This window comes from Uncinocarpus reesii, genomic scaffold (assembly GCF_000003515.1).
Source record: "Uncinocarpus reesii 1704 scaffold_1 genomic scaffold, whole genome shotgun sequence".
NCBI classification, from domain to species: Eukaryota; Fungi; Ascomycota; class Eurotiomycetes; order Onygenales; family Onygenaceae; genus Uncinocarpus; species Uncinocarpus reesii.
In genome coordinates, this window is record NW_003052500.1 from 2,207,682 (window position 1) to 2,233,120 (window position 25,439).

Here is a 25,439-nt window from a genome sequence, read left to right on the forward strand (position 1 = left end):
CATTCCCCCGGCTTTTGGTTATGGATTCTTCGATGGTTTGGATTTGGGTCTGGGGTTCCTTTACTGGAAGGGCGTCTACTGTTTGATGATATTGATTGGAAAGGATTTGAGACGAATATTTATATCCACTTACTTTCCTTTACTGTAACATATTCTACCGGCATTCGAAGGTGTTTTTTTATTTTTTCAGAGAATTTCATTGTAGGGACGAACTTGTATATGTCGCCTGAGGGTTCGATAAGAAAGATTTGAGGGCCATATATGAAACCTTTCGAAAACAGGCTGTGTCTACTCGTACTCTGTATTATAAAACCAGAGGTCCACGCGGCTTGCCGTCAATTCAAAATAATAGTACAACGGTCACTGGGCGCAACAGCACACATTCCAAGAACCCATAGCACCCCATAACGCCACGCCATAGGGTCCAAATCCCCTGTCAATGATGCTAACAAACAAAATGGTCGATAGTCTAATTTAAATGTTCAGCTGTGAGCTTGAGAATTTCTTCCGTAGACTTGTGTGCATTCACTGGGTCTTTTGCAATCGTCTGCCAGATCTCCCCATGCTTGGGCTCACTTGCAATACATTTGTTGATGACATCTTCCCGTTTTTCCTACAAAGTAAGCCCGGTTAGTCAAGTTGAAATTGTGCAAAATGCAGGGCAGCGGTGAGAGGCACTTACCTCTGTTCCATGTTGCATCAGAAATTTATAGTACCAAGCCCATACATCTCCCAGATCGCTGTCCGCTACGATTGCCTTCTCAAACCACGTCATCGCTTTTTCCAACCTTCGTTCCCCCCAGAAGATCCGCGCGACAGTCAAAAACAGAATGGGGTCATTGTCCACCTTTTTGATGGCTTCAAGACTTCGAGGTTTCCGGTGTGTACGAGGCTCCAGGTGCCAAATACTTTCGCTCCAAAGAAGACCAGAAGTTGGAACTTCTTGAAGGGCCTTCGCCATTATTATCTTAGCCTGACCAATGTTATTGGCACGTCGTTCGATGCGGACACTTTCCGTCCATAGCTCGGCATTCTTAGGCACGGCGAGTCGAGCGCGATCAAGAATAGAACGCGACTTCACGACAACACCAAGTTTCTCTTCAAGCCGGGACGCAAGCAACCAGAGTGGCACCGATTTTGGGCACGCCCTCGTGCCAGTCCCATAAGCTTCACGCGCTTGAGGATACTTTTTCTCTGTTTCATAGATTTGACCTTTCATCATCCAGAGCTTATCAGCTTTTGGATATAATTGTAGTGCTTGGTTAACGAGATCAAGGGCGGCCTCTGTATTTCCCAACTGGCGCTCAAATGCCACACTTTTGATCCAAACTCGGTCAGTTCCAGCTTCACGACGTGCCGTAGCGAGGAGCTCCCTAGCTTGATCCGTTTGTTGAGCATCCGCTTCTAATTTCACAGCTGCAAGCCAGATATCTTCATTGTTAGGGTTTTGGTTGAAAGCCTTAGCAAGCACTCGTCTTGCATTATCAATTTCCCCAGCCTGCCATTTCTCCTTAGCAAGCTGCATCCACAAAACTTCGCTTTGTGGACAAGCCTCAACTGCTCTTTCAAGTAACTGCCAAAGACTCTCTTTTGTTCCATGCGCACGTTCCAGATCAGCCGCAGCCAGCCATACGGACCTTTTGTTGACGAATACTCTGAGCGCGTAAGCGTAAATAGCGCGCGCGGTTTCATATTTGCCCCTGGCGATACTTGATCTAGCATCTTCCATCCAGATATCTTTCCTATCATCATCTTCGTCCAAGCCCCAGCCTAAGGTCTCGCGGATTATCGCACCGCATGTCAGGACGGCCCCCTCTTCCTCACATTTCTCGGCTTCTCCGATCCAGTCTTCTCGTTTTGGCATAGCGGATTCTCGAGCAAGTGCTTGAACCGCTCTTTTCATTACGTTAACTTTATTTGCTGTCCCCATTTGCTCCTGGAGTCGTGCGGCTGCAATCCAAATTTCATGACTAGTGGGCACGGCTTTCCGTGCAGTATTCAAGACCTTTTGGGCATTCTCGGGCGTTTCTAGACGGGCTAACGCTAGCCACAATTCTACTGATAGCGGTATCATTTCAGTTGCCTTGGTAAGTAAGAGACGGGCATCAGCAACATCTTCTTCGAGGTTCACAGCTTCTTTCCATATTGCAACGGATTGAGGAATGTGGAGGATGGCTTGTCGGAGTACATTCTTTTTCGCGCGGGGTTCGGTTTCGAGCTTCATTGCTTCAATCCACAGTCGCGTCGAATTATCGTTATGTTTGATTGCATTTGCTGCAATAATTTTTGCATTGTGGTTGTCATTCAATCTGATATTCTCTAACCAAGCATCTTCACTTTTTGGACACAACTCGCATCCTTTCGCAATATAATTCCTTGCAGCCACAATTTTTCCTGCAACTTCTTCTAATCGCGCAAGAGCAATCCAGCCAGGAGCATGTCGAGGGTTAGTTTTCGTAACAGACTCTAAGAGTACTCGAACTCGTTTGATATCGCCAATTTCGACTTCTCCCGCTTTCATTTCAGACTTTGTCAGGCTGGTCAAATACCCCTTGGGGTCAATATTGGTAGCGTTTCCGGAGGCGGCATCAGCGGCTGAGCTCTGCGCCGCTCGATCCAATCTGGCTTGGAGAACCTTGTCCCTTGCAGCACCGATGTCGGCAAAATTGGTTATCGTGCCGTCAGCCCCTTCTCTGGTTTGAATCGACGTTTGGGTGCCGTCTTCCGCAACTGTAGTGGTGAACTCGGTAGAATCCCTTGCGCTTGCAATCACACTATCCGGAACTGCATAGAATCTTTGGCGTAAATTTTGTCGCGCGCGCCTGTTCTTGCCCGTGAGGTCTCCAACTTCAGGAATATTGGCCCAGTCCTCATCTGTGACGGTCGCCAACGAACGTTTTAGATCAGCGAACTGCTGCTGAATTTTGGGGTTGTTTCGTTCATACTCCTCTCGTTCTTGGAGTTCTCGGGCTTCCCTAAAGATATGGCGAAAAGGACATCATGTCGGTAATCTGCTCAAAAAGATCTTGAGGAAGACACGATAAACAACGGCCTATCAATTTGAAACGGGGTACGAAGGAAAACGGGATACTAACCTTCTAAGTCTCCGCCTTTTCTCCATCCTCTCGTCTATCTGCTGGTAGATTTGGTCGGCTTCGTCATCATCCTGATCGTATTGGCCGTATGCGAAGAGGCCGACTTCGTTTTCGGGATCCTGGAACCTTTCATCATCTTCTTCCTCCTCTTCCTTATGCTTTGCACCACCTTTTTCGCCTCGAGCAGAAGCGCCATAGGCTGTCGGAGGTGCTGTCCCCAGGAGCGCGGCTCGCTTCGCAAGAGCTTCTTGGATCTGCTCTGGCGTAGGTCCTTCTCGCGCGGGACCAAGATCAGAACGAGTTGTAAAACCGGTCGCGCCTCGACCTAGACCAGCAACGTAGTTTTCCGGCGCTGGCTGACTGAGAAAATCCTTGCGCCCTGCCATCTTGCTCCAGACGTACAATTCGTGCTGAAGAGAAATGGAGTCGACAGCGAGCTTGAGCTCAAGCATTCAATTTCAGGGCTTACCGCCATGACCAATGACTAAGCCAAGGCGGCAAAATTAACGGCGCCGCATTAATAAATGTCCGAATCTAGGTATTATGTAATCCTATACGCCCAAAAATTCCCACAAATTCTGAGAGCCGCAGAAGACACGGGCGCATAAACGAGATTGCTTGACGAGGTGTGGCTCTTGTATGCAATCTTATTTTGCTGTTGTCTTTGGACAGTATGCCAAAAGCACCACAGAAGAAGCGCAATAGCGCAGGCAAGGCTGGGCCCTATGCGCACGCCGCCGCCAAAACGAACGCTGCAAATAGCATCTTTCGTATGAACACAGATATCGGTCAGCACGTCTTGAAGAATCCAGGTGTCGCTCAAGCTATAGTTGATAAAGCAGATCTGAAGCAAAGCGATGTATGGGCTAAATTCATTCTCCTCACAACTGTCCGATTCTAACTGAAATATATTCAACATATAGGTCGTCCTAGAAGTCGGTCCTGGTTCCGGGAATCTTACAGTCAAGATATTAGAGAAAGCCAAGAAGGTCGTCGCAGTGGAATTAGATCCGCGAATGGCGGCCGAAGTTACAAAGCGCGTTCAAGGAACGCCTGAGCAAAAGCGACTGGAAGTTTTACTTGGAGATGTGATAAAAACGGATCTACCATATTTCGATGTTTGCATCAGCAACACCCCATATCAGGTAGACGTTTGTTGGCTTAATAGCACGCTCAAGCCCACACAATTAACGGCTTTTAGATTTCTTCTCCGTTAACCTTTAAACTCCTTGCAACCACGCCCGCTCCCCGAGTTTGCATTCTCATGTTTCAACGGGAATTCGCCATGCGACTCTTTGCAAAACCTGGGGATAAACTCTATAGTCGGCTATCCGTTAACGCCCAGATGTGGGCGAAAATCGATCATATCATGAAAGTAGGCAAAAATAATTTCAAGCCGCCCCCCGCCGTTGAATCGAGCGTTGTCCGTATCGTCCCGAAGGTTCCCCGACCTGACATTAGCTATGATGAATGGGATGGCTTGCTCCGGGTTGCATTCGTGAGGAAGAATAAGACACTACGGTCAAGTTTCCTCGGAACATCTAGTGTTTTGAATATGCTAGAAAGCAACTATACAACGTGGTGCGCTCAAAACGATATCCCCGTCGAGGTCGGCCCAGAGGAGGACGGCGAAGACGAAGTTATGGGCGACGATCAAGAGGATGCTGACCTTGACGAGTTGATGGACGTTGACGATGACGAAATCCCCGATTTCTTTAAAGAAAAGCATGATCCAGCATCACAGGCCGTCAAGACAAAACCCAGCAAAAAACGGGGAAAAGTAGCGAAATTGGTTCGCGAAAAGGTTAGACAGGTCCTTGAGGACGATACGGAGCTCGCAGATAAGCGAGCAAGAATGTGTGATGAAGGCGACTTTTTAAAACTTCTATGGGCATTCAACCAGAGGGGTATCCATTTCAGCTGATTGTGTCCGCGGCATTAATGATAGCCACGCCACGATTAAACTCCCGGTCCTTGCTTTCTAAACATTTTACCCGGAACTCACTGTGCCAGACCGGAGGTGGGCACTGGAATCCTGGAAAAGACTCTGCCAGATAAATGCTTCGCTTAAAAGGAGTTCGATATCTTTTTCCGTCCATTCGCGCGTCGGCAATGCTTGCAAAAACATCATGATTTCCTACACACCAATTAACCAACTGCGGTGACTATATGATCGGATGACGAACCTGGAAATCCATTTTGAGCAACTGATCAGACCATTTTACCAAAAATGCGGCACACACGTAAAGGTGGAAGCGAGAAAATCCTTGTTCCTCGGCCTAAAGGGAATTAGCTAAATCACGCAAATGCCTTGCGATTCCTTACCATGTATGTATCCCACATTCTGATGGTATTTTTGATGCTAATCTCTCGCATCAGTAAGCAATTCATCCATCGAAAACTGAATTGCATAAATTCGATGCCCTCGTTTTCCAGATGTTTTGCGAGTGTTGCATCAATGCGCCTTGTAAGATCGTGCAACGCATTTACCTGGCGATGGATTCCTGGTTGAGCATATATGTAGTTGTCCTGGATGCCATCTAGGAGTTTTGTCAAGCACCAAAAGGAATCGGCCTCAACTGCGTTGAGGACCTGTTTCGGCAACTGTCCGGGGTCCATGCCCTCCTCGATATCAAAATTCGTCACATACGAACTCAGGAACACCTGCCAGAATGGTGTAACGAGATCGTTTATACCTTGAACATATCCACTAGCAGGATGCCGAATAGCCCACACATATAAAATTCTCTCCAGGCAACGCTGCGTAGCTTCAAAGCCATACAACGGAATGTGTGGGTTTGTTCGCGGTATATCAATGCTGATTTGGTGCCATATCGCTTCGTCCAAGCCACGACCGGTTCCGGGAGCTGGGTTTGAGGACGAGTCGTCTCGGCCAGAATGGTTACGCTCAAAAGCCTGCTGAACTCCATCCAGATACTCTTTTCGTTTTCTTTCCAAAGTGCTAACCCTACGATCGCTGTTGGTTGGTAAATAACCTAGGAGGAGCTGCCACGTCATTGCTCGGACTTCTTCTGGAATACCTGACCAAGCTAGATCTCGGAGTTCAGGCAAAGACACAGTGCTTGATTGAAGGAGGCGCTTGAATTTATTGATTCGACTTATTCGAGCTGAATGTGCCTCTATTTGTTTGGAGGTAGTGCCTGCTGGAGGTGGCGAATGGTTTATTAAATGAAGGGCATTTGCTGGATCTTGTGGCTCTGTTAGGAGGGAACCACTGGTAGTTCTGAGAAGCTCTTACCATTCAATATCTCTTTGTATTGCGGTCTCAAGATCTTACCATCCGATGCTTTTGCATTCGGATAGGAAAGAGTTCCCCGCTCTTCTGCGATATCCGAACTGTTGGCTCGTAGGCGCATACCAGCAATATCGGGTGCTAACACTGAAGAGCCATTAGTAGAGCTCCCCGTTTGGTTGTCGAGGCTGCTTCCTGTGGTGCGCGTTCGGCGCAAATCATGGAATTTCGACTTCCGCATGCTTGTAACACTCGGGAGTCCGAACTCATCTTCGTCGTCATCATACGCCAATTCATCATCGTTATCGCCATCATCGCGGTCATGATGATCGTGATTGGAATTCCAGGCTTCTCCTGCTTGTGGAAGTAAATTACGATAGGGCTGGCGGGGCGATGTTAAGTTGGAATCACTGACATTCCGATGGCCCCGAGTTGGTATTGGCGATTTAGAAGGAGTGTGCGGCCCGGAATGTGGCGATACAGTCCTAGCAGCCCAAGCAACAGTGTTAGTCCGTAATTCAAGTTCTGCTTGCAAAGATGGACGTACTTCAGTAGATCAGCGTGAGAGTAGGACGCTCCTACTACTGTATTGGGGTTAAATATCCTATTAGGGCTCTGTCGCTGCGACGAAGGTTGGCTTCTCCAGAATGAAGACCCTGTCCTGCTATGTTGAATTAGAAAGGCTTTCCGCGCCAACGAGCCAGCAGGCCAACATACTCGATGTGATCTGCACATAAGGAGCAGCACACCGGGATTAGCAAGCAGCCCTGACAACTGACTGAACAACATGATCGAAATCCAGAGTCTAGTCGAGCTAAGATGAGGCACGGACCGACCTGAACCATCTCCTTTGCATTCATAGAAGTTAGCGACGGGAGTTACCAAGTGTGGCCAAATCCCCGCATACCTGCTGCTGCAGTCCTTTCTGTTGCTGGCCTTTCCTAGCCATTGTTTCACAACTGGAATCGAAACACAAACCCAAGCTGCTGAGCAAACAAACCCGGTCTCAATTGAGCTCTCCAACGAGCGCTGCCGGACATCTTCCCACACGAATGACTGGCGGCGATGACGGAGGTGCGAGTTGACTAATTGGGTTTAGTGCCTGGCGGTGACTGCCAAGCTTTTCGAGGTCTCGCCCTTTGCTTTGCCAACCTCGCCTCCATCTTTCTTTCTTCCTCCTCATCTCAATCCTCTTCCCTTCACATCCGCAACCAATCTATCCTTGTGTTAACGGTTCTGCAGTTGCTGGCTTGCAGGACTAACATCTAAGCTGATTAGGGTATTCTCAACCATTGACTTTCAACCATGACTGAGCCAGAGGACGTTGAGGAAGATCTCTTCGCTGATTTGTGCGTTATCTCCTCCCCTAGTTGCTATTGAGTTCTTTACTGACTTCATGCTGTCCAGGTATGATGCTGATGAGACAACTCAACCAGCTGCCCCTCCAGCTTCGGCTCCGGCTCCGACTCCGGTTCCAGCTGTCATATCATCGACGCCACATCCTGGAACAGCAAATCTATCACAGACACAGCTAGCTCAAACACAACCTCAAGCACCATTTCAAGCTCAAACTACAGAGAATTATGAGCCAGGCTCTACAGATGCAGCAAATTATGAGCAGCCAGGTGGTCAAAATGGTATTTCACAGTTTGACGTTGCAGCCCAAGTGGACAGCACAAGCTTAATGAACACACAACCAGAAACCCAAGGGACTGGTATTAAAGAAGATGGGTAAGTTCTATTAAGTACATCCTCTTTGGTTATTTGTGGGCTTCAAGGTTCTGGGCATGGGCAAAAGGGCTACACGACAAACTTTTGGGGGATCGCTTGAAATGGCCATCAAAGCCTTTGAAACCAATTCTATCACTTTCGCCTTCGACACAGAAAATCTCTATGGCTCGTCGATGTGATGCCGATTTCGCGTACATCAACAAATAATGATGTTTTGATCGCGGCTCTTAGCGCTATCACTCTTGGCTGCTACCCTCAATTCTGGTTCCTCCTACTTGGAGATGCAGACCAGCTTCCAGCATGGCTTATGCGTCGCATTCAGCTCCATCACAACTGTAAAGGGGCCGCCTAGTCGATTGTGTGGATTTTCTGCGGGCGTGTGGATTAAGGGTAGTGGATGGTTGCAGATGATCAGCAGTCATACATGGAGCGTTCGGAGAAGCGAAGTTGATAGCATAACACTTGGTGTCAACTGGGATTGCCCTGTATGCACGGGTTGTCGATATGATTTAAGTGACGGGCATTAGTCTTGCGCGATCCGCTTTGAAAGCGACTATGGTACAACAGATACTATATAACTCCTGTCGATATACCTTGATAGATCAGAGCAAGGAGTTCAGGTACTTCGGCTCTTTTCAATATGGACAATCGAACATTACCTAGCTTCGGAGTCTTAGAAAACAGGCAGGATGATCGGGCAGAAACAAAAAATCAATTTTGTCTCAATTTTGAGCTCCGGAGATCCAAATTCCAATTCCTATACATGTGCAGTCTCGATTACCTTGGGAGATCTGAGTCTCAACAACTTCGTTCGCCTCCGCAGTAAAGCCACTAGCCGCGCCCTCAAGCTGGATACCGATTGCCACGCATGCCGAGAATGGAAAATGATCGAGAAATAAGTTCAATCAGCGCTTAGCACAGAGCTCGACGGCCGCAGCCCACCGCATATCAGAATGTCTTTAGAGTGACGGAGCCGTTGAACCGGTACCAACTTGCTTATACCACCGGTTAACCGATGAGCCCACGAGCCCTGCCCTTCGAAAATGCCCAGACCACCTGCAAGATCATACCTATTAATTCTTCATAATCTCTTTTATGCAATGTTGATAGGATACCTGTTTACTAATCGCTTTCGCGTAGCAAAATGTTCATTGGAGGGCTTAATTGGGAGACGACTGATCGTACGTGTGCAGGCTCTTTTGACTATTGCCGCCTAAAGTCCTAGGCTAACTCGAACTTTCAGAATCTCTTAAAGACTATTTTTCACAATTTGGGGAAGTCCAGGAATGCACTGTGATGCGTGATGGCGCTACCGGTCGGTCAAGGGGTTTTGGTTTCCTGACGTTCAAGGATGCGAAAACTGTAAACACAGTAATGGTGAAAGAACACTACTTAGATGGCAAGATAGTAAGTCATGATCTTTCAGGATTCTCTATATTCGAGAATCCCAAAGCTAATATCAATATTAGATTGATCCTAAGCGGGCTATACCTCGAGATGAACAGGAACGGACGAGTAAAATCTTCGTCGGGGGAGTTAGTCAAGACGCAACTGAACAAGACTTCAAGAAATTTTTCATGCAATTTGGACGGGTCGTGGATGCGACCCTCATGATCGATAAGGATACAGGGCGCCCTCGAGGTTTTGGATTCGTAACCTTTGACAGTGAAGCTGCTGTTGAAGCTTGTCTTTCACAACCACTAGAAATCCTTGGCAAGCCGATTGAAGTGAAAAAGGCGCAGCCTCGGGGTAACATGAGAGAAGAAGAAGATCGTAGATTGCGCGGACGAGGGTTCCAAAATGAAAGATTCAAGGACGACAAATCGGGCTCGATGGATGCTGCACAGCAAGGTGGGCAAGGCCAGGCAAACGTCGCGAACACTATGACGCCCCAGATGATGGCGCAATATTGGCAACGCATGCAACAATATTTTGCCATGATGCAACAACAAATGGCGGTTGCTGCGGCCCAAGGCCAAGGAATGGTTGGTGCCCCAGCGATGGGTGGTATGAATCCCGCAATGATGCAGCAAATGCAACAGTTGAAACAAATGCAGCAAATGAACCCTATGGCGGGAGCCCAGCCGCAAGGAGCAGCGATGAACCAGCCAGCCCAGGCCGCAGTTTCGCAAGGAATGCAAGGCATGATGAATCCCATGATGATGCAACAAATGCAGCAGATGCAACAGATGCAACAATTACAGCAAATGCAGCAGCTGCAAAATCAACCCCCAGGCGGAACCCGGGTTACTGAACTTGTATGCCATCAGATGACCGTGGGAACTGCGATATGAATCAAGCATGACCAGCGACCGGGTGAATGGGGGGAGCTGAGAGCAGCAGCAGTCGCAATTTTAGCGGAACCACGGGGGGGCCCAGGGTACAACGCCACGAACAGCTTGCATTCGAACAGCAGAAATACGAACAACAACAGGCTCGTCGACCACTCGATCCACGCAATTACAGCGGATATCAGCAAGGCAGTCCTGGAAACTGGGACAACAACTACGAGGAGCAGCCCAACATCCCAACGGGTCCTCAGGCTGCAATGGGGCGCGGAACACCAACGGGACCCAGTGCAATGTCCCCAAGCCCGGGACTGGCAACAAAGCAGCCGCAAAAGGTTACTACTCCACAGCCACAAAGTGCTCCTCCGGCCAATGCTCCCACCGGACCACGGAATGCCGGAAAGCCTGGTGCTAATTACCGCGGTGGTGGGCGGGGTGCGCATCGGGGGTTTCACCCTTATGCCCGTGGTTAACTCTGTTGAACTGTCAGTATTGCCTTTTTCAGCAGAATCACCTATCTTCCAGCCAACGTGCAATTCAATTTTCCGGGTGTTCGAGGGGGTATGATGTTTTGGTGCGTTGAGTTTGCTTTTTGTCGCCCTTTGCTTAGGAAGTTTCACTGATAATACAAACAATGTATGCTTTTTTTCCTTTATTCAGGCTGATGGGAGGCTCAGATGCTCTGGGGTTGTTTCTCGTTTTTGCCTGTTAACTGTATTGCGAAGAAAACATGAGAAGTTGGTGCAGAAAAGACCATATTTTCCATAACATTTTGCCTTCTATTGTGGTTTCACTCCTTTTAATGTGTTATTCAATTGCTTTCTGTCGAGTGTAATTATTAACTATGGTAACTCCCAAGAATGCTATTTATCCAAAGATCTGCAGATTGACTCGTGCTATGTCAAGAGTCAACTATCTAAGACCATGCCACGTACTGACGTGCAGCAAGGAGTACATCATAGTAAGAGGCCAGGTTAGATGTCTCAAAGCTATCTGATATTCACACAAATCGAATGTCCCTAATCAATGTCCTCAATTAAATAAAACAAGGCCCAAGGTTCGACTAAAGGATCGAGATAGAAGGACTTATTGAGAAAATAGGGCTTGCCGAAGTACTATAAAGCGTAAAGAAAAAACAGAGAAATGGCAAATCCAAGTTGCAATTCAAGACCCCGGGTTTTCGTGTCGTAGCCACGCAGCGAAAGACGACACCAAACGCCCGGATTCACAAGAGATGCGCTTGTTAGGGAGCTGTAAAACATGACAAAAAGAAATATTATCTCGCTGAAGAGTTTTCCACTTTCAACTAGAAAGAGTACTGCTTTTCCATACCTGCAGCTGGATGGAGATAAAAAATAATAGCAAGCCACCTCCCACCACCGTTTCCGAATAACCCCCTGAAAGTAATGTATTAAGTAAAGGAAAAATCAAATAGCAAAGAGACTGAAAGTTTTGAAAGAAACACATGAATAGTTACAACCAACGGTGCTGATAATATTCTGCACAGGTGGCCCATGGAGCATGCTCAACATAGTAGACAAAGAATGAAAAAAAGAGAATGAAGGAAAAGTCTGAGGATGAATCGTACAAATGTCAAAATCTAGCCTCTCGTTGACCGTTTTCGAAGTCCGAAGTCTTGTTCTTGTAGCTCTTTGATCAGTTTCAAGCTCTCTTCGTCCGCATCAACTTCAGCAAAGCTGACTCGATCACGTTTTCCTGATTTCGATTGACGCTGGGGTGACGTAGGAGTATTATGGTGACGGATTTGGCTGGGGGATCCTCTCGTTCCGGTAGAAGTGTGGAAGTGCTTCACTTCCTTTGTCATGGCGTGCTTCGAGCTATGAGACGAGGAGGGTCGAGAAGGTGGCTTCGGATGTTGGGAGGTTGTATCCGTTGAGGTAGAAATTAATTTTTCCTGAACTTGAACTGGAACACCATGTTTTGTTTGTTCAGCATCTTGAGTCGCGGAGGTCATGTTTAGGGCCGTCAGGTGAGGAGTTTTGGGTGAAGTCGGTGTGTTAACGTCAACTGCATACCCACTATTGCGCTCATTTAGCATTGACGGATGTACTGCTTGGGAAGGTTGATGCGTAACGCCATCGAGATCATCATGCAGGGACGTTGGCGGCGATACAAGGCTGTCAGCCGGCGGAACTTGACCTAGAATAGCTCTAGGTTGAGAATGCGCATCCCGCTCGGCATTTACAGCTGGGGGAGATGCATACGTATCGCTTTCAGCCTTCCCATTTGTTGGCTCTAACACAGTGCGAGATGACCCATTCTCCAAGTTTGAATAACCAGCTGAGTTATCTATCAGCTTTTTCTGAGGCCCAGAGTGAGCCCCTGCTGTTAGCACAATACTATATTCTTCCTCTCCTGTTCTGAACGGCGGGTTTTCTAGCCTTTCGTCAAGCTTTTCGTTTGGCTTCGATTTCTTGGATGCGGAGAGATAACCATCACTAGAACGTGGACGTTTTGTGGGACCGGTCCGCGGTTTTGCTCGTTCTTGAGCTTTGATCGGATCTATTCTGCCTGATTCATCATGGATACAACGGCGCTATAAACATTAGAATGATATCCACGTAAGTTTCACAGTACCAATGGCAAATACCGACCTTGCTCTTTCTGCATTCTTCACATGCTTTATTCCTTCCTTTTTTCGCTGAAGCATTCGGGCTGTTGCCATTAATCCCGGATATACTGCTCGCATTTACATCCTGTTGCGTGAAAAGAGCACCTGCGCCATCGGGAGGTGATCCTGCGCGGTTGACAACCATATCATCGTCAGCCGGCATATTAACAGCATCGATTGACAGAACATCAGAGTTTCTCCGGATATGAGTCTGGGTATCGTTCGCATCTGGGCTTAGGGTCGCTAGGCCTGACATCGCGTCATCATTTTGTTCGGCTTTGTGGCGACAGCGAATACGACGTTTCCTACATGCATCGCAGGCTACTCTTTTGGGACCAAGACTTGTAGTTTTGGAAATTATTTTAGGGCCGTGGTCTTCTTCGAACTTGATGTCCGGAACCGACGCCTTCCTCTTTGATGGAACCGGGCTAACTTTGTCCGAGATAGATAGAGAGGGTGCGGTTGAGAGTCTATTTTCCCTATTCTGGCCTTCAGCTGGCTTCGAGGCATCTGATACCACACTAGCCCGTCGATCCCCAGTATTGACATTTCGTTCAGACCGTCTTGTTGGGCGTACTGGTCGCTTCTTGTCCGAGATATCGACCTTTGTATCAAGGGATATCGCTCCTGGGCGTGTCCATTGAGCAGCAGGCTCATTGCCTCTCTTCCACGCGACCCATAATCCGAATTTCACAATTATTTCTATAGGGTCGCCTTGGCCTTTGGGAATTGATCGACTCACTGCATTCCTCGTTTCCTTTGTTACTCCATCTACCATATACCCCCCAGCGATTAAAGCAGTTCGTAGTAAATATTTGGCAAGGTCCGGGAGGCCATCGAGCTCTGCTTGCGAATAAAAGCGGGAGTTATAGTAATCGGAGCCTGGTTCTGCCTTGTTTTTGTTTTCTCCGAACTCGTAGTAAAGAGGATATTCACGATGAAAACGGTAATTTTCATCTCGAGCAAAGGCATCCAGAACACTTTGAGGAATCGGGTCTTCGTCAAGATATTTTAAGGCGGCGTACCACATAAGCTTTTGGAAGAAGGGATAGCGAAATTTCCTTGGGACCTTTGTATCCTTCTCGATCTGCGCGACTTTGATTTGCATCCCGTAATTCATCTTCGTGAGAAAATTACCCCCAATGACGAGACTGTCCTCCGGCGTCCACACTGCGTGGATCCAACCAGATGGAATGAGCATGGTATCACCTTCAAACAAATCAACCCGATAACATTCCTTAGTTTGATCCCCGAGGAAGGTTGTGTCTTGAGCAGCAGAATTACACCATTCTTCATATTTCTTCAAGTGCTTTTCTTTGGGAGGAATGAAGAAAAACGTTTTCTTTCCCTTTAAGATGTGATAGTAGACGGATGAGCCACCAAAGTCGACATGGAAATCAGTATAACAGTCTGCCACGGACATGAGGCAATAAAACTGAACCTTGGGGTAGTCGCCAATCGCCTTGAGCTCGGCGGGCCAAACAGAGTCCTGAAGATCAAGGTCGCGGACTATTTTAGGTCGACGGATCAATCTTCCAATTGGGCTTTGTGACACTTCAAGACTGATGACGTTTCGAACTGTTTTCGTGGAACTGGTGTCATAGTAATACTCGACCCATTTCTGCATGTTCCACCTTTTATCTTCGCCTTGCTGGGACTTAACATCGATAACTTCGACTCGTTCATCCAGGCCATATAGTTCACCCACTGCTCGGACGGTGAGGTTGTCTGGGATGACCATGTCGAGCAGGTCTTGGCAACAATCAATCACCTCTTCGCAATCGTCGTCCTTGGGAAGGTTGTCGATAATGGCATCAAACTCTTCCTGGCTAGAAGCCGCTGTGAAATTGGGGTAGTAACCCTCGGATCCCAGCGCTGAAGCAGGAGTACGACGATTCAGGTGAGCAGGTATAACGACGGGTTCAGTCATTCCTATGCCATGTTCAAAATACTCTGCAGTCACAAACTCCGCAGGCAGACGAGCAAAGCGGTCAGGTAAAAACGTCATTTTTCCTTCTTTTATGGGTTGGATATAATGGTGATCGGGAGCTTCCGCTGATGGCTTTACGAAGCCTTGGTTCAAACCGGCATAATCGATGGATGTCTTTGGTCGCGATGACTTGCGCACGTAAGTTGTTGGTCCATGTATTGGCCGGCAAGGCTTGCATATGAATTTGTCCACAGTTCGAATCTCACGGTCCGTTTTGAACCCAGCGCATACAATATGGAACCATCTATTACACCCATCGCAATTGACCCAAGTAACCTCAGCATCATCACCGTTGCTTGTGGGTACACGGACTAAGTTGCACGCAGCACAACTTGCTTGGTTTGACGAATCAGTTTCACCACCCTCGCTTTTGACGCCAGGATCGGACGGACGTGGACGAGGCCTGGATTTAGACGTTCGTTTTGGGGGGCGTAACACTGTCTTGTCTTCAACTGGTAATGTGCCCTCCTTCCTATGCCCGTCTAAACCATTTGTATCATCTTCTAGAACCGATCCCATTAATATCGAGTGTTTCGGGGACCCAGAGTTATACCCGTTCATTACTGGTCGAGACAGGGCGGCTGCACCGTCAGACCTAGAGCGCATTCGTGACGGCGTGGTTCCGGAACCGGCAAAATATGCAGCTGAGATTTTGCTGTTGGAAACATCGGACTCATCTTCCGGGATGTTAGAAGGAGGCATACTATTCCACTTCGGTTCCATATTCGTAGCCTGAGGGATCCCGCTTGAGAGTTGTTGCGCAGGGAGAAATTGCGGCCGCGGGGGAAAGTTAACCGGCCTTGCGAAGTTTAGAAGCAGTTCCGCATCAGTCTTCATGCTATCAAAAGACGCATTATGGCTAGTTGCCGGCCTAGCACCGGGCCTCTGCCACGCAGGTGAAGGTGACCTTTCCGACCTGGCCCGCTTTGACGGTCTTTCCGTCGACTCATTATTGACAGGCGCGTACGAGGGCGCAGAAGTATCACCACCAGAAACGGAATTATAAGAAAGTGGCGCAAATCTAGCTCTTGTGGCAAGCGCAATGGTAGCCAATGTATCAATGTTCGAGCCGGATCTTGAGTGGCCTACTCTACCGATAGGTTTCGCTTCGGCAGTAGGCTCCGGGCGACCGTTAGACTCTCGGGGTTCGTCCAGGCCACACATCACTTGTGTATGCTGAAAAGTAGCTGAGGCTTTGCCGGGATCACTGGCGCTGAAGTCCCACGATGGGCGATAGTTGGCCGGGGCTTGTGGGGAGATTGGCTCGACAGCATGTCTCGGTGGGGAGGGGGTACGATACTGAGGAGGCCGGCTGGTGGAAAGTCTGCGAAATGACATGGAAGCAGTCATAGTCATAAATAACTATGCTCGCTGAAGGGATCGAGGAAGGGATAAAGCGGATGCGGTTCAGGTTCTTGCGGTAAGGTGGGGAAGCCGATTCGAGGGAGGGCGCACGTCGCTCTGTTTAGGTGGCGGAGGGTATGCGGCAAGTCATTCCTAACGGAAACGACCGAATGCGTTCAATAGCGGCGTGCAGGCAGCAGAAAAGCGAGTTTGCTGGAAAGGGCTGAGGATCGATGGGCTGGCTGGCGACGGAGAAGATAAAGGAGGATTCGCTCAGTTGCCAGTGCCCAGGGCGAACCGCTGTCGTGCGGAGTCGAGGGTGCAATGGGCTTGCACCATACACGATGGAGCGCGTTCGCGCGGATCACTGCGGGAATGTCCGTATTTGCAGCGAAATGAAGAGGAACCGCCAGGAATTGGGATCGCGACCGAGTGTCTTGGTGAGATGGAGAGGAATGACAGACGATGAAGCGGCGTCGGACTCCGTTCGCTGCCTGTATTGGGAGAACGGATCACGTTACTAATGCAGAGCTATCCGTCGTACAAATACGGTAATACCGTTACCACACCCTCGTTCGAGCATCGAAGGGCAGTGATCTAGTCAAAAGCTGTTGATGCAGGATATCCTAGAGTGTCAGAGGCTTCTTGCATGTTATTTACATATATTCGCAGAGTAATAACTGGTGTGTGGACAAATGGGAGCGTGTAGAAGCCCTTCAATCTCTATGGATTCCATTCTGAGTCCAAGGTAAGACAACATAAGCCCTTGCATTTATCCGACTATCAACGGCAATGAGATTGCTATGGATTTGACAAGGTGAGATGAAGGCTACAAGATTCATAGACTGTTGGTGCAGAGATAGTTCATGCGTAGATGTCAATTGAGAGGAAGAGCTGCAGAGATGGGACGGATAGGAGCAATCTCACCTTCAAAACTTCACCAGCTTCACAAGATTGAGCCCTCCATGATCAACCAGCCCTCAGTAGCAAGTGAACAGGCTGGTTTGGCCTGAGGAAACTGCAGCATCCAATCATCACGTCAAAAGCATCCAGCTCGGCGCGGTTGCCTACATAACAAAGTGCTTGCTGTGAGAAAAGAAATCTCCTCCTTTCCCGCTTGACACCTTTCTTTTCCCACCATCACCAACCAACTTCCGTCTGATCTCTTCACATTCTCTCATCCAGGCAAACTCCCTCTCCTCGTCATTGTCCTTCATTCCCAAGGTGTGCTCGGACCAGCTGCTTGATTGAGAGCCAAGTGGTGAATCACGTGGGCGCTAAGATTAACGTCTTGCATCAGCAGATCCGCCGAATCCCTCCGTCTCTTCCTCGACCCTTCTCGAATCTCTGATCCGTGCAGCATTCGAAACAGTTCGCCCTTTGAAACCAAGACTACAGAGCTATGAGCCGTAGCACAAAACTCGCCCCCGAAGCTAACAGGTATGGCCTTCTCATTGCCCTTTCTCGTCCATTTCCTCAGGCCCCGCCATGCCGGCCCATCCCTTCACTTGCAGCCCCCACAGTGCTTGGTGCCTTGCTAATCGAAGTCGTTGGTTAGGATCCTCTTCGTAAAGAACCTTAGGTATGCGATGGCTGCTGCTTTCCGCGATCCGTAGCGAAAACTAATTCGACCGTTCTACATCCAGCTACAACGTTACTGCAGACGAGCTTTTCGACCTCTTCGGAAAGTTCGGACCTATCCGGTAGGCCATATCAGGCCGCTCACTCTTGTCGTCATCAAGCTTGATCTAATCACACTCCTCAGACAAATTCGCCAAGGCATTGCCGCGAACTCCAAAGGCACTGCGTTTGTGGTATATGAGGACGTTCATGATGCCAAACAAGCCTGCGACAAGTTGAACGGGTTCAATTTTCAGAACCGATACCTTGTTGGTGAGTTATCGATCCTTCGTGTTTGCTGCTACTAAGTTCTCCGGCCATATATTTCTAATGGTATTCTGAATTTGTCTAGTTCTATACCATCAACCTGAAAAGATGGCAAAATCGAAAGAAGACCTTGCAGCACGACAAGAGAATCTGGAGAAGCTCAAGCAACAGCACGGCATCGAATAAACCTGCATTGTGGTCTCTTTTTGTTTTTTAGCCTAAACGTCGCTCCTACGGTCCTAGAGGCTCTGCATCCCGTCAACCGCCAGTCCACCCCTGCGACTGTTGCAGTCTTGCTTTTACTGTGAATGGCTCACGCCTCTTGAATGATACTCTGGCTTTGGGGTTCGGCTTTGTGGTTTTGTTAATTTATGACACTTACAGCATGGGTTTCCAGACGAATGGTACTGGAGTTCGGGCGGTAATACGGCAGACTAGCAATTACCATATCTTTTTATGTCGCTTTGGAAGCTCTGATATCTCGGTCTATAATTATCCGTATATAATCCCACGCCCGGGAAATGTGGCTCGAACACGTCCATGTCGGGTTTCACCTCTGGGAGCTGTAAAAGGAATTGTACGAGCAAAAAGGGCCCCCAAGCATGATCTAACCAGGATGATTCGCGCTGATCACTAAGATGACAAAGGAGGGCCAACGGCCTACTACTTGTCACACCAGCAATGTTCTCCCAAGGTTCCTATATCAGAGTCTAAAGCCGAGCACATTGAAACGGTATTGATTTACCGTTCTCTTGATATCTCGGCCCCTTCAAAGTAGCAATTCCATCCCCAGAAGATTTACAGATCATCCTTGACCCAAATTACGAAAGGCTAACAGTAACAAAAGCACTATGTGCTCCGTAAGAAGGCGATATATGATAGTTAAGTTGAGTTAACTAGTTAACTAGTTAGTTAACCATTTCAACCTCAAAAACAGACCACGCTCCAGGTTAACATCTCCAACAACATCCTACCGACCTACGGCGCGCTAATACTACAGTACGAATTATCGAGGTGACGAAGGACGCTGGAATTCAACTTCTGCTGGAAAAAGCCAATATATGACCACCAGGATGATTTTCTGAGCGTTGTCCGGGATATCAGCCCCTATGAGATCCAGCTTTGTCAGATTCCACATGGGACTGGGTGCAAATCTCATTTGCCAGGGTGAAACCGAGCTGAGGATAGCGAGGAGTGTCGCTAGACTCCGACGGTTGTATCGTCTTTAACAATTCCATCGCCTCATGCACCCTGTTATCCTGGACTACCGTCAATCTCCGAGTATGTCTTTCACCGATAACTCGTGGTGCTTGTTGACAATATCTTTTAAGCGCTGCCACAGCTGTTCGGAACCCTTGGGAGGTATTGCTGTTGAACCGACACATCTCCCAATGGTCCGCACTCATGCCGCATCTTTCTGTGTTGTCGATGATAGGTGCCGCGCTGTGTACATCCACCATAAAATCTCTAGTGAATCTCAGATTTAGTTTTTCTTGCTCCCAAAAGAAATATATGCGGAAGTTATGGAGGAGCGGGATAAACTGATCGTTGATGTTCCGCAGTACTTCTGATTCCGTTTGTAATGCGTTCAAGAGTGCTGAATTCAAGTCCATAACTTGTTTTGGAAGTGCTAACGAAGCTAGCCTTTGAAGCCTGCTAACAAACCGGGATCTATCAGTCCCATGGTGAGGGGTGCCGAAAAAGAGTATCCCATAAGTGCAAGTATAGATTGAGTGCACATTGCTTAGCTTAGGGCCGACGCGACTAGCCGCATACGCAATCGCCTGGACGTCATTTAGCACTTGGTTAACTGGCCAGCAACAATACAGGAGGTGCTTTGCTCCCACGAAACATACCCTTTTTACAATAAGCCCCCCCAAGGAGTGGCATATGAAGATTATGGGACGACTTGTTGCACCTTCAAGCTGCCACCCAATCATATGAGCAACTGTCTCGAAGCGAGAATGGCATATAACTAACTAACTTACCTCTCTATCCGCGTCAAGTTCAGCAACAAGGGTCTGTGCGTAGTGAAGAATGTGGTTTGCGCTGGGATTTTGGCCACGAAAAGTCGTTAGATTCGCGTTGTATCCCCATGCAAGAACCCGAGCATTCTTAACATATTTTGGCAAAAATGCAGGATGACTCAGCCAGCAGATGTTCTCTGATGTCCATGTTTTGACTGCATGGCCGTTCGGCCCGTGTACTGCGACTATACTACGGACAGAGTTAGGCTCAAGCTTATAGAAAGGTAGAAAACACTCCCAGTGACTCACTCTACCTCTGCTGGCTGGTCTAATGGATGGTATAGTCGGTGGATTCCAAAAATCTGCTGGGACTCTTCCATTGCTAAAACTGTTGGGCCCGCGGGTGACCGATGTTAGGGCTATACATACTCGTGCTCAAGACGGAGGATTGCCCTCTAGCGCCCGATATCTTATATACCCTGACCATTGCGACCCCACTCCGAACAGCATGCAGCTGGTCGCAATTAAACCAATCACTTTTGCATTCTTAGCCGGCCAAGCCTGCTTCAGGATTTGAGCCAGCTCCAGTAAAAATTGAACGAATTATTTATATATTGAAAGTTGGGTGGGTTGAATCTCGCGTATGTAAGTTATAACTACACTCTGGTTTCAGTAACTAGTTAACTAACTAACCCAGACCAGATCACCAAAGTATTTATCTGAAAGTGTTACAATTTCTCTGCCACTTTAGACTAGAAGTCATGCAGACTGAACATGTGCCCTGCAGCCATTGGCACTGGACAAAACTAATGTCAATCGCTGCCTCTCGCTCCCCACCGGTTCCACAGGCTCATCATCTGGGAGTACTATAGATGGGAACGTCTGCAATAACCTGACAAGAGTGTACGAAACCTCCATCAGCGCGAAATCCTCGCCCAAACACCTTCGTGGACCCCCGCTGAAGGGGAAATATGCCCATCCAATGTCTGAGAGCTTGTTTTCTTCCCATCTGCCGGGATGGAATTCATAGGCATCAGGTCCCCAGATATTCTTCTTTCGGGAATTGACGTATTGTGAAAAGACAACTAACTCCCCCTTGCGAACCAAGATGGGGCTCTGTCCGTCTGAACCACCCCCAGTCGGCAAAACTGTTGTTCGCACTGCTTCGCGGTTGTTGAGTGGTACAGGCGGATATAGACGCAGACCTAGAATATGCTATTAATATCGATTGCTTGTTCAGGCTCGTCAGGGGACTCACTCTCTTTGATCACGCAAGCAAGGAAGGGCATCTTCCGTATTTGCTGCCTTGTGGGATGGCTTGACTCCCTCATGACGGAAGCAACTTCGGCTCGAAGACGCTCCATTTCATACGGATGCCGGATGAGAAGACGACTAGAGTTGGATAAGACCAAGAAGATTCAGTAATCTAGACAGGGACAACTGATTTTAGTCACGAAGAAAATCATACAGCGTCCATGATAAACAACAAGCTGCAGTATCTCGACCTGCAAACAAGACGTTGAGAAGCTGGTCCCGAAGATCTTCCTTTGTTGCTGACTCCCGGGCGACTTGTCTGAAAAACATATAAGAACTATCGTCTTTCGCTTCTGTTTCCTCTATATCCAATTCGTCGATATACTGTTCAACGAAGTGATGGACATTTGCGCATGCTTTTCGGAACTTAGAGGGATTGTATAAGAAATGGAAGGGAGCACTACGGAATCGCCTGGCAAGACCTTTCAGGGCAACATTGAAACTCTCCGCGAAGACTTTGTTCTTGCTGTCTTGATCAATACCAGCCCTTAAGCTGTAGACCGACCTGCCAAATAACAAATGTGTGGCGACGTCCAGAGTGAGATTGAAGAATAGTGGTTGAAGATCAATCACGCCGTCTTTTGGGAGGCAAGCAATCAAGTTGTCGACGTGCTCACGAAAATGATCCAGGTTTTGATACTGAACTCGAATGAATTGCTTCCGCAGAAGCTCTCGAGAATGTCTCCAGGCATGGCCTTCCTGAGTAGAAATCCCGTTACCCAACAATGGCGCGAAAATCGCCCGTCTGGCCCCAAATCCATAATCTGAATGCCCTCAGTACCTGTTAGTCACACTTCTGCCGTGCCAGACCCGAAGCTCAGCTTGAGATGACCGACCGCTGAAGTTGGTGGATAACACTGCTTCCAGATTCGCAGGGTGAAGGACATGAAACGCTCGAGGCCCGACCAAAAGGTACTGGGTCAAGTTGTTCCCAGGCTCATACTGCTCCGCAACATCGCAAAGATAAGCCAAGAGTTTGCCCTTGGAGTCCGTCTCCCAGAGGTCTTTAATCCGGTCGATCCCAAACGGCAATCTTTTAGTTAACTCGGGGGGCAACTGGCATCCAAGCCGGCGACCGAAAGCCGTATCACTCTATTATCACTAATCAGTGTGAAAGCAAAGGAGGTTATCATTTCCGCACGTACACAATATTCCCGGAATCGCACAATCGCACAATAGCCAACGTACGCGAAGACGATACAAGCGACGTACTGGATCAGTAGAAATGTGGCCATGATGGACAAGAGGCCTTCCGATTCCATGTTACGGTTCTCCTTGTGCGCTCATGGGAGACTTTAAACTGGTTCCTGCTCGCGGCTGGTCGTTTCATCGCCCGAGAGATTCACACGCTTGCTGCAGCCACACCGGTTATTTTGCGGGCTCGTTGGCCTCATCCTGGACTTGGCCCGTCCGGAAAGTCGATTTCAAATCCCGTTCGACATCGGTGGCAGGGAAAACGAGGCACATTTTGCCTAGTTATTGGCTAACTTATCACCCCGGTTTGTTTTGGTGAAGTTGCCATGGCGATCCATCAACGTCTGTTGAAGGGCATGACGATGAACAAGGCATCATTGATGAATGAACCGAGCAGAAACCCTCCCGGACACTAATAATAAGCAACTATGGAGTCGGTACGGAGTAGTTAGTTATTCGATCGTTTTTCATTCATATCCGCCAAAGCCGGCATGCCTATGTTCCGCGATAAGAATCTCAGTGCACAACAAGAAACTCCCACTGGACTCGAATCGTCCAGTGTCTGATCATGCTATTCCTGATTATTGATAAGTAACCGCAACAAGTTCGATAACTAGCAACTTTGTGTTTGAACATGTATCGCTAATTCGAGTGGCATTTGAGGGATGGTGTCAGAACTTGCCTGCCTCAACGTGCCGGAGGATGGCCTCGCGCATGCTGCGAGTCGGACATCGTCCCATGTCGACCATCTGAATTCTATATATGTCTGGACTCTTGTTATTCTTTTCTTTTCTGGAGCTCCGAGGATTAAATGACGAGGACGCGCTGCATCTCCTTCTCATCTCTGCCTGGAGAGCGCGGCCGTGGGATGTCAGTAAAGAAACCGCTGCGGATAAAATAACCAAAAGCTCTGGACTAATTGACCCTCGCTCTCATCCAAGCGGACAACTCGATCTACCGCAAACCTTGCAAATTAGACGAGTATATGAGGTTTTATGAACGTTATCGAAGCAAGTGTCAGAAGCGTGTGAAGACCGGGTCTGAATCTGATAACGACGATGTCTACTCGGCTTTTGACCTTAGGTCTCCTTCATGTACGAAGTACATCCAAAATGCAATGATTGAAAGGTTACAGCCACCGCGGGCTCTTCCACGTTCCCTGAGAGAAAATGCCGATGCCGATGATATAATGGAAGCATTTGCATGAGCTATATTCGTCGTCGCTTATCAGTTTCGATGAGCGTGATGAGTGCATTTCCTTGCATCCTTTAGTCCACAGCTGGGCGCTGGATCGAATCCACGCTCGCGAACGTGACCTACAGGTCCTCATTTCTCTGGATACTTTACTATCATCCTTCGAACTACCACCAGCTGATACTACTGAAGCGAACAAGTAGTATCGGCAAGCCCTGGCTAACATCTAAGTGAATGCCTTCCTGCATGTTCCACCCGTCTCAAATAATTCAGCTGTCAGCTCCAAGTTTGGTCGATAAGTTTTCTACCGAGCTCCCTACTTGTCATCAAAGATCAACTGATTAATGCAGGCAAATGTGCCTTGATATATGGCGAAATAGGTCGTTTCTCCTAGGCGGCGCTTTACCTGGATATGATCGCAAACACTCTCGTCTAGCTGTGGGGGATATCATGATCCAAAGACACTGGATATTTCGTTAACGCTGTCAGAGCTTCGCTGGGGCTCGGTGCAACTGCAAGAAGCCATCGCCTCCAAAAGCAAGCCGTGGAATTTTGCTCGAAGGTCTTCGAGATGCATGAAAACATTTTAACAGTCTGACGACAAGTCCTGGGTGAAAAGGATCTGAGAACAAATCATGTCAATTTGTCAAACCTTGCGATGGCCCTGCTGGACCTAGGGCAGCCCATTGCAGCAAAGACTATCATGGAGCGAGTCCATGAAGGACGAAAATATCAACTTGAGAAGGAACATCCGTGGACGCTTTGGGCACTTTGTGATCTCGCCAAAATATATATTGAACTTGGTGGGAGCCGCATCTTGAACGTGGGGATCGCTGCGGGCAAGCGAAGATCATCTGCGAACGAAAGAGATGAGAGCCAAAAAAACATACAACAGCCGGGATTCGCTGGTGGTCACCCACCCAACTACTAGCCGGCCGGCAAGTGGTTTAAGTACGGCTGAGCGGACGGGAAGCCCTGTATTCCACTTCCTATGGTCGTATGTACTTGGTCTATCATTACAAGAGCTTTTGACTCGTAGTGCCAGTATCCACCTAAGGATGATTCCCCCCGTCCGCATTGCCCCCATGAGCTTTCAAGGGTCCAACACATTTCCGAACCAGCATGAATTCTTTTTTGGGGAGCAATTTGATTTTTACCTCCCGTTGAGGCGTCGAATCCGCAAGCACATGAGATGCCACGGCCCACCATAAGAGGGAAATGATATACTCTCGCTATGTTTTCTTTCTAAACTGAGAGTTCCTGGGAAACCTGTCAGTCAGGCTGTCACTTTAAAATCTTTTATATCGTGCTTGCTGACTTTCCTATTATAGCCAGTACTACTTCGAGTCAGGGCTCAAAGGACTGATTCCATCAACGGCATGGATATTTTGCGCCACCTGAAGGTAAAGTTATATCGCTGCCTAGGTTGATGGAATAGCCATCAAGTTGATATGACTATTAGGAACGTGACTGTATGACGGTGGATTCATCCATTTTTTCCTTCTGCGAACCATCATTCCACGTGTTGTTAATGTATCCTTTTCTTTGGT

The 25,439-nt window shown here is 48.1% G+C and overlaps 9 protein-coding genes across 9 annotated transcripts; 4 read left to right on the plus strand and 5 right to left on the minus strand.

Annotated features, from left to right (window-relative positions):
• Window positions 1-469: 469 nt before the first annotated feature.
• On the minus strand, window positions 470-3,481 carry UREG_00934 (uncharacterized protein; the record flags this gene model as incomplete). The annotated part of the gene is made up of 3 exons (XM_002541373.1): window positions 470-613; window positions 683-2,911; window positions 3,092-3,481. The coding sequence occupies 3 exons, from the start codon at window positions 3,479-3,481 to the stop codon at window positions 470-472; spliced, it is 2,763 nt and encodes a 920-aa protein (XP_002541419.1).
• Window positions 3,482-3,768: 287 nt separating this feature from the next.
• UREG_00935 (dimethyladenosine transferase) lies at window positions 3,769-4,975 on the plus strand (the record flags this gene model as incomplete). Its single annotated transcript, XM_002541374.1, has 4 exons — window positions 3,769-3,954; window positions 4,019-4,240; window positions 4,297-4,899; window positions 4,937-4,975. 4 exons carry the CDS (start codon window positions 3,769-3,771, stop codon window positions 4,973-4,975), a joined length of 1,050 nt encoding a protein of 349 aa, XP_002541420.1.
• Window positions 4,976-5,085: 110 nt separating this feature from the next.
• UREG_00936 (TBC1 domain family member 22A) lies at window positions 5,086-7,297 on the minus strand (the record flags this gene model as incomplete). Its single annotated transcript, XM_002541375.1, has 7 exons — window positions 5,086-5,232; window positions 5,282-5,374; window positions 5,421-6,235; window positions 6,394-6,833; window positions 6,896-6,932; window positions 7,066-7,075; window positions 7,256-7,297. 7 exons carry the CDS (start codon window positions 7,295-7,297, stop codon window positions 5,086-5,088), a joined length of 1,584 nt encoding a protein of 527 aa, XP_002541421.1.
• Window positions 7,298-7,653: 356 nt separating this feature from the next.
• UREG_00937 (uncharacterized protein) lies at window positions 7,654-8,083 on the plus strand (the record flags this gene model as incomplete). The annotated part of the gene is made up of 2 exons (XM_002541376.1): window positions 7,654-7,697; window positions 7,756-8,083. The coding sequence occupies 2 exons, from the start codon at window positions 7,654-7,656 to the stop codon at window positions 8,081-8,083; spliced, it is 372 nt and encodes a 123-aa protein (XP_002541422.1).
• A 1,140-nt stretch (window positions 8,084-9,223) lies between these two features.
• UREG_00938 (uncharacterized protein) lies at window positions 9,224-10,373 on the plus strand (the record flags this gene model as incomplete). The annotated part of the gene is made up of 3 exons (XM_002541377.1): window positions 9,224-9,260; window positions 9,323-9,486; window positions 9,549-10,373. The coding sequence occupies 3 exons, from the start codon at window positions 9,224-9,226 to the stop codon at window positions 10,371-10,373; spliced, it is 1,026 nt and encodes a 341-aa protein (XP_002541423.1).
• Window positions 10,374-11,967: 1,594 nt separating this feature from the next.
• Window positions 11,968-16,339, minus strand: UREG_00939 (uncharacterized protein; the record flags this gene model as incomplete). The annotated part of the gene is made up of 2 exons (XM_002541378.1): window positions 11,968-12,924; window positions 13,082-16,339. 2 exons carry the CDS (start codon window positions 16,337-16,339, stop codon window positions 11,968-11,970), a joined length of 4,215 nt encoding a protein of 1,404 aa, XP_002541424.1.
• A 1,396-nt stretch (window positions 16,340-17,735) lies between these two features.
• Window positions 17,736-18,406, plus strand: UREG_00940 (pre-mRNA branch site protein p14; the record flags this gene model as incomplete). The annotated part of the gene is made up of 5 exons (XM_002541379.1): window positions 17,736-17,773; window positions 17,892-17,915; window positions 17,980-18,036; window positions 18,099-18,226; window positions 18,306-18,406. 5 exons carry the CDS (start codon window positions 17,736-17,738, stop codon window positions 18,404-18,406), a joined length of 348 nt encoding a protein of 115 aa, XP_002541425.1.
• A 914-nt stretch (window positions 18,407-19,320) lies between these two features.
• Window positions 19,321-20,567, minus strand: UREG_00941 (uncharacterized protein; the record flags this gene model as incomplete). The annotated part of the gene is made up of 3 exons (XM_002541380.1): window positions 19,321-20,004; window positions 20,209-20,437; window positions 20,497-20,567. 3 exons carry the CDS (start codon window positions 20,565-20,567, stop codon window positions 19,321-19,323), a joined length of 984 nt encoding a protein of 327 aa, XP_002541426.1.
• A 379-nt stretch (window positions 20,568-20,946) lies between these two features.
• On the minus strand, window positions 20,947-22,736 carry UREG_00942 (uncharacterized protein; the record flags this gene model as incomplete). The annotated part of the gene is made up of 5 exons (XM_002541381.1): window positions 20,947-21,392; window positions 21,446-21,579; window positions 21,656-22,265; window positions 22,338-22,593; window positions 22,647-22,736. 5 exons carry the CDS (start codon window positions 22,734-22,736, stop codon window positions 20,947-20,949), a joined length of 1,536 nt encoding a protein of 511 aa, XP_002541427.1.
• Between the last annotated feature and the right edge of the window lie 2,703 nt (window positions 22,737-25,439).